The following is an 8347-nucleotide window of genomic DNA, read 5'->3' on the forward strand; positions in this document are numbered from 1 at the left end:
TTTTAACAGGTAAGTCTAAGCCGTACAATATTTTTTTTTTTGCTTCCTTGAGTATGTAGCATGTTAGGTAATGAATAAGCTTGTGGTGAGCTGTATTCTGAATTGTCTGATATACATGCAGGCTCCCAAATTTATTCAAAGTGTTGTTCTAGAAGATGATTGTCGCCCAAAAAGATTAATGTCATTGACTTGTCACGATCACCAGGGCTTCAATCAATTGAAGTGGTGTTTTTTCTGCAATGTGACTCTTTCAAGCCCAAAATAAACCGAGCCATCGAAACATGGAAAAAATATATTTTGAGAAGAACATTATTTCCTCCTTTTACACAGATAGATTATTCAGTGAAAAACCGTAAATTCAACACGTCAACAATAGCCGACCCAAAAAACTCACTTTGTTTTGACACTGACACCGTCTGATCCAGCAATGATCACTGAGCTTGCCATGTTCAAGAACAACCCATGCTCAACAACTCCTTCCAAAGTTGCAATCTCCTTGCCCGCGCCCAACGCATCCTTGATTGGCGTCTTGAAGTATAAATCTACGATGTAGTTCGAGTTGTCAGTAACATAGGGCTTGTCATCCTCATTCAATCTCAGCTTTGCCTCGCAACCTTCTTCATTGAACAGACCCTGCAGTCTTACTTGATTGTACTTCCAGCAGAACTGCACAACTTCCACAGGCATGGCAAGACCGCTCCCTCCTAGGCCAGTAACTAGTTTCGTCTCATCAACGACAACAACAAACTTTCCTGATGCAGCTTCGACCATCTTCTCCCGGAGAAGGGCTCCACCCCGCCCTTTCACAAGGTTAAGATCTGGATCAACCTGTTTATAGTAGTAAAAAAAAGGAACAAGGTTAATCACCGATGGTTCTTAGAAAACAATGAAGAGGAGAATCTGAACCTCGCTACGGCAACCCCTCCTAATAAAAAAATCAAAGGACAAATAAGTGAACATGCAGTTGTTGTGATTGACCATTCATTTTAGCTCCGCAACATCATGGCATTCGACCGAAGCAGTGACAGGAAGGCATACACTTTCAGAGTGCTGACAGTCCTGCATGATAACGGCATACATACAAGATAAATGGTTGCTCCTTCGTAGTAACATGTTAAATGTCAGAACTAAAATGATACAGACAGGAAGTCTGAACTATTGTCCATGAAGTACAGTAGTAAGACAGAGCCATCTTTCATGCTCGGAAAGCAAGAAAGATGGAAATTTTAGCAAAAGGTGTTTTATCATCTTCCAAATATCGTCCATCAACTAAAAACATCTTTCATGCTCCAAGTGGAGTATGACAGAAATTCTAGCAAGAGGTGTTTTTTTCCCATCTTCCAAATATGCCTACAAACAATGGAAATTACACTTTTATGCATAGTGGTAAAGAAGCAATGAGAAAAGAGGGAGGACCTCGTCAGCGCCGTCAATGGCGAGGTCGATCACGGGGTGGTCGTCGAGCGTGGAAAGAGGGATTCCCAGGGACATGGCCTGCTCAAAGGTGCGCTTGGAAGTGGGCACACCGACGATGCCGGAGAGCTTCCCGTTGGCAAGAAGCGCACCGATCTCGGCGACGGCAAAGGCGGCCGTGGAGCCTGTCCCGAGCCCCAGAACCATACCACTCTGCACCTGCTCCACCGCACGCACCGCCGCAAGCCTCTTGAGGTCATCCTGCGTCAGCGCCGTCGCCGCCTGCGCGGCATCCGCGCGCACGGCGAAGCGCGCCGGTCGGCGAGGGGCGGCGCGTCGCGCGGCGGCCGTGTGGAAGCGGACGGCGGCGGCGGCGGCGGCCATGCTGGGTAGCAGCGGGTGGTGCGAGCTCGTTGAGGATGGGGAGCTGGTGGAGGAGGGAGGAGATGTGCGGGGGTTGCTGCCTGACGATCAACCATCATAAAGCAACACAGAAATGCAGAAAACACCATCTCCAAAAAAACATTGGCCTTTTTTGCAAAATAAAAAAACACCCAAATGATAAGTGCCACACGTATGACACGAAGTAACATGATCCAAACGTCTTATTACCATCCATTTTGCCACATCAAACAGATGATATCATCAGACTTTCTTTTGGTTTTTCAGACATAAAATTATTTTATCTCTTAAATAAAAATCCAACTAAAAATCCGTTTTCATCATTAAATTTGTCTCGACGAGATCTTCAAAACTAGATTCGACATTCGACATTGATATGTTTCGACGACATTCTTTTGGAGCCAAAAGTTGCCATGATGTTACACTGAAGTTGTCATAGTGTTTACACTAAATTTGTCATAATATGTTTCATCTAAAAAAAATCTTCTAGATTTGAAGCTACCATTGTATTTCAACTGCTTTTCACGGCAAATTTTATTAATTGACCATGGCAATTTTTAGTAATTAATCACAACAAGTTTAATTCATGAATCATGGCAATTTTTAGTAATTCATCATGACAATTTTTAGTTTATAGATCATGATATTTTTTGTATTTTGACCATGGAAATTATTTTTTGTATGAACCATGGCAAATTGTAGTATGAAAAATTTAAGCAATTCACCATGGCAATTTTAGTTTCTGGTTCATGGCAAATTTGAGTCATTGACTATGCATTTTTAAAGTAATTGATGATGGATTTCTTTTTAGTTATGAAGCATGTCAAAATTATTTCATGGATAATGGCAAATTTTAGTAATTCTCCATGGCAAATTTAGTTTTTTAATTTCCTTTTTATAACATGTCAAAATTACTTTAAACGTAAAACAAAAAGTAGTTGATACATACCATGGCAACTTTAGTGTAACAACATGGCAATTTGTGTGCAATAGTGTAAACAACATGGCAATTTATGTGCAATAGTGTAAACAACATGGCAACATTCAATCGCCAGAAATATCGCCGAAACATATCGATATGGGAGCTGTGCAAGCTGACACGTGACACTTACAGCCGTAGACGATGTCAGCAGGAACTTTTTATCCACGGAACGATTTCACCAGTAGAAACGGGTATGACAGTGAACAGTAGTACTACGGGTTAGAAATAAATGGACTAGGCTCATAATTTTTCTTGAAATCTCAAATAGTAGCCCATGAATAAAATATGGCTCTAAGTTTAGGCCGGGCCCAAGGCAGCGCAAACGTATGACATGCGCGTGAATGGTCCGCCGAAATCTGGTTTGTTGCCTCGCAGGGGCGCTACTTCCTTTTGTCGTTTTATTTTTTGGTGTCTTGATGAACAAGTTTACTGTTTTCTTGTCCGATAAGTTTGACTTAACAATCAAATTTGTTTGAGATCGTCATCGGGACACGATATCGTCTCTGGTTCTCCTATATATACAACTTACCGTCCTCGACCAAAGACACACCGAATACACCTAGGGGTTTGCCTCATCTTGCAACTTGCGCCATCACCGTAGTCTACTCTATGCCAAACGCCGGCGTTCATCAACGTGCGGGAGAGCAGGTCTCCGGAATCGTTCATACTTGCGATCCTGCACCGGAAAAGGACGAATTAGGTTTTTTGGAAAACACTCTGCGCGACTTCTCAACTTCGTCATCATGGGTCATTTTTCGTCCAAGTTGGGTGGTGCTACTCATCGCCGTTAACAACATATCGCGCCAACATCGTCAGCAACACTTTCGCTCCTGCAGCAACTAACGAACAGTATGTCCTTCATGATATGTTCATGTCTTTCTTTGTAGTTGCTACTTTGTGTGCGATGCTGGTGTGCTTGTTTTGATGTTCATCTAATTTGCTAGATTGTTGCTTGCTAGTCTCTATTCCAGTCATGAATTATTTACTGGAATTAATCATGAACTTGCCTAATATTCTAACTGTTCAAAATATGCCCGGCAATAATAAAGAAGTTATTATCATATTTACTTGTTCATGATAAATGTTTATTATCCATGCTTAATAGTATTGACCAGAAACTCAGATACATGTGTGGATACACAAATAAATACCGTGTCCCTAGTAAGCCTCTACTAGACTAGCTCATTGGTTAAAGATGGTTAAGCTTTCCTAACCATCGACATGAATTGTTATTTAATAATGGGATCACATCATTAGGAGAATGATGTGATTGATAGACCCAACCGTAAGCTTAGCAGCAGATCGTATCACTTTGTTTATTTGCTACAACTTCTTCATGTCAAGTATCTGTTACATAACCATGAGATCGTGCCACTCCCGAATACCAGAAGATTACTTTGTGTGTTATTAAACGTCACTTCGTAACTAAGTGATCATAAAGGTGCTCTATAGGTATCTCGGAAAGTGTTTGTTGGGTTGCATGGATCAAGACTAGAATTTGTCTCTCGATATGACAGAGAGATATCTCTGGGCCCTCTCGTTAATACACCATCATGAATAGCTTGCAACCATGCGAATAATGAGTTTATGTTGGGGAATGCAGTAATTTAAAAAAAATCCTATGCACACGCACGATCATGGTGATACATAGAAACAAGAGGGGAGAGTATCGTCTACGTACCCTCGTAGATAGTAAGTGGAAGCGTTATGACAACGCAGTTGATGTAGTTATACGTCTTCACGATCGATCGATCTAGTACTGAAGATACGACACCTCCGCGATCTGCACAGGCTCGGCTCGGTGACGTCCCGCAACTCACGATCCAGTAGAGCTTCGAGGGAGAGCTTCGTCAGCACGATGTCGTGATGACGGTGATGATGTTGCTACCGGAACAGGCTTCGCCTAAGCATCACTACGATATTACTGAGGTGGATTATGGTGGAGGGGGGAACCACACACGGCTAAATATCAATGATCAATTTGTGTGTCTATGGGGTGCCCCCCTTGTAACACCCTCGATGCGACTATATCTCCCACATGTCGAGGCACGACTTAGAGGCATAATCGCATTGAAGGCATATGTCGCAAGTTAGGCAATCTTCACAACATCCCATGTAATATGATAATAAAAAGGGAGATACCATAGTTGGCTTACACTCGCCACGTCAATCAAGTGCATAAATAACATTACATCGTCCAAACACTCATGGCCCGACTACGGCGCCAAAATAAAAGAGAACCCAACATGCGATACGGTCCCAATCACCCCCAACTGGGCACCACTACTGATCATCGGGAAAGGAAACGTAGTATCGTTGAGAGTCTTCATCGAACTCCCACTTGAGCTCGTACGCGTCTCTTGGAGCAGAATCATCAGGCCCTGCATCTGGTGTAATAGTAATCTGTGAGCCACAGGGACTCAGCAATCTCGCACCCTCGCGATCAAGACTATTTAAGCTTATAGGTATGGCAAGGTAAAATATGAGTGGAGCTGCAGCACGCGACTAACAAGTGTGGTGGCTAACTTATTCGCAAAAGAGAGCGAGAAGAGGAGGCAAAGCACGAGCGAGAAGCTAGAGAACAACCTGCGCAAACATTACTCCAACACCGTGTCCACTTCCCGGACTCCGCCGAGAAGAGGCCATCACGGTCACACACTCTGTTGATTCATTTTAATTAATTAAGGTTCAAGTTATCTACAACCGGACATTAACAAATTCCCATCTGCCCATAACCGCGGGCACGGCTTTCGAAAGTTCAATCCCAGCAGGGGAGTCCCAACTTAGCCCATGACAAGCTCTCACGGTTAACGAAGGAATAAACCTACTCCCAAGACGTTCCGATCAGACTCGGTATCTCGGTAATTCAAGACACTTCGACAGGTTAAAACAAGACCAGCAACACCTCCCGAATGTGCCGACAAATCCCGATAGGAGCTGCACATATCTCTTTCTCAGGGCACACTCAGATTGTCCAAACTTCCGGTAGGCCAGCCCAGAGTTGCCCCTAGTAGCCACCGGCGGCTGACGGTTTGGACCAACACTCAGAGGAGCACTGGCCCGGGGGGGTTAAAATAATGATGACCCTTGAGTCTGCAGAACCCAAGGGAAAGAAAAGGCTAGGTGGCAAATGGTAAAACCAAAGTTGGGCATTGCTGGAAAAGCTTTAATCAAGGCGAAATACCAAGGGGTTCCCATTATAACCCAACCGCGTAAGGAACGCAAAATCTGGGAACATAACACCGATACGTCGGAAACTAGGGCAGCAAGAGTGGAACAAAACACTAGGCGAGAGGCCGAGCCTTCCACCCTTTACCAAGTATATAGATGCATTAAGATAACATGGCAATATAGTGATATCCCAACAAGTAAATAAAAGATGTTCCAACAAGGAACGGCCTCCAATCTTCACCTGCAACTAGCAACGCTATAAGAGGGGCTGAGCAAAGCGGTAACATAGCCAATCAACGATTTGCTAGGACAATGGTGGGTTAGAGGTTTGACATGGCAATTTGGGAGGCTTTCAAGCAAGTGGTAGGCATCGTAGCATTGGCATAGCAAAAGAGCGAGCAAACTACATAGCAAAAATAGTAGTGATTTCGAGGGTATAATCATCTTGCCTGCACAGTTGTCAGAGTTGACTGGATCATCAAAAGCAAACTCAACGGGCTCCTCGTTAGCGAACTCGTCTCCCGGCTCTACCCAAACAAGACAAACAAGCAACAAGGATACAATCAACCACGTGCAAGGATCAAACAAGACGATGCAACGATGATATGCTATGCGGGATGCGATGCGGGATGCAAAATGCAAAATATGACAGGAAATGCAAACCTGGCCTCAACTTGGAATTCTAAGGGTGCAACTGGAAAGATGAGATGAAATCGCTTGAAAACGATACAAAGAACGCCGGAATCGGAGTTACGGTTTGGAAATGGCAAGCGATTCAAAAATAACACCGGTCTGCGATTTACAGCAAGTAGGCATCTAAATGCAATGAGATGAACATGCTACAACACCCAAACATGACAATAAAATACATGGCAGGGATGCACACAAGATGCTTAACAAAAGTCTAGCACTGAGCTATGGCCAGTTCATCCATGAGGAGGTTCAAACAAGCATGGCAAAAACGCAAATGGTAAAACCGATCTCAGACTTAGTGAAATTAACACTTGTGTGGAATTTCAGATCATATAGCCCTCTTCGGAGCAACAAAACAACATGCTACAGGACCTGAACATGACAAGGAAAGACATGGCATGGAGCTACTCAACAAGCTTAACAAAAGTCCCTTAGTGACCTTGAGCCAAAAGGGATCACAAAATATACTAACAAGCACACGAACATAGCAAAAACATAATCAGTTTTCAGACTTGGTGAAAACTGGGACATGCTGAAACATAACTCACGAAGGCATGTTTACGAGCTCGATGCACTCACCACGGTGCAAGTCATGGCAAGACAAGCATACATCCCTTAAGAAGGCAAAAAATACAAGCTAGACATGGCAAGAACAATGGCATAGCATGCACGGATCAACTACAATAACATCGGCAAAAATCGCAAACAAGTTGACGATCTGCCCAGATTCGCAACAAAGCAAAAGTAGAGCTCGATTGACTCAAGATAGGGTGCTCCATAATTGCAAACAATGACATGGATGGATAGAGCACTACAATATTAACAAAACTCCCTTACTGATCATCCTCAAAAGAGGCACGGATCACTAGGAAACAACAAGAACATATGGCATCATGAGATAAACAATCCCAGGACTTAGTGAAATCACTAAGTCCCTGAAAACAGAATTAGCAAGTGCACGTCTTCGCAAGCTTGCACAAGTCACCACACACATCCTAAAAATACATGGGTTGCACCTCTGCATAGATGACAAAACCCTTAACAAAACACATGAAGAACTCACGGGCATATCATGCACACATTAATCATGGCAAAAATGACAAAAGTGCTAAACGGAGTAGCAGATCTGACAATTAACTCAAGTAGCCTTCTTTAACAGTATTTCGGGCATCAAGATGAGCTCAAATGAAAATGATGCAATGGAATGAAATGATGTACTCTCTGAGATGAACATTTTGATATGCTATATGCATGAATCGGAGCTACGGATGCAAAGTTACGGGGCCTCGAACAGGAGCATGTGGACTGAAAATTTAGGGACTTAGAGAAAATTAGGTCAACCCTGAAATTTTCAGATCTGGATCGGGGCGGCGCGCGAACCGAGGTGGCCTGGCTCTCCCCGGAGCTTCTCGCCAGAGCAGGAGGGAGGACCGGCCGGGGCTTGCCGGAGACGGGGAGGAGCGGGGCCGGCGCGGCGCGGGCACGGCGCTCCTCGGCGGCGGGCTCCCGCAGCAGGGGCGGCGAGGCACGGTACGACGGGCGCGGCGGCCGGCGAGCTGGGCGACGGAGGCGGCGGCTCATCAGCGAGCTCCGGGCAGCCGGAGAAGCGGGCGGCGGCGCCGGGCTGGAGGAGACGCGCGGCTCGGGCGCTGCGGGAAGCCCTGGCACAGGGCGGCGGCGATGGAT

The 8347-nt window shown here is 44.7% G+C and overlaps 1 protein-coding gene across 1 annotated transcript; it reads right to left on the bottom strand.

The window, feature by feature from the left end:
- Nucleotides 1-274: 274 nt before the first annotated feature.
- Nucleotides 275-1861, bottom strand: LOC119354415 (probable ribose-5-phosphate isomerase 3, chloroplastic). Its single transcript, XM_037621147.1, has 2 exons — nt 1417-1861; nt 275-828 (listed from the first exon to the last, which is right to left on the bottom strand). Exons 1-2 carry the CDS (start codon nt 1795-1797, stop codon nt 391-393), a joined length of 819 nt encoding a protein of 272 aa, XP_037477044.1. The 5' UTR covers nt 1798-1861; the 3' UTR covers nt 275-390.
- Nucleotides 1862-8347: the final 6486 nt, after the last annotated feature.

This window comes from Triticum dicoccoides, chromosome 2A (assembly GCF_002162155.2).
Source record: "Triticum dicoccoides isolate Atlit2015 ecotype Zavitan chromosome 2A, WEW_v2.0, whole genome shotgun sequence".
Classification (NCBI taxonomy): domain Eukaryota; kingdom Viridiplantae; phylum Streptophyta; class Magnoliopsida; order Poales; family Poaceae; genus Triticum; species Triticum dicoccoides.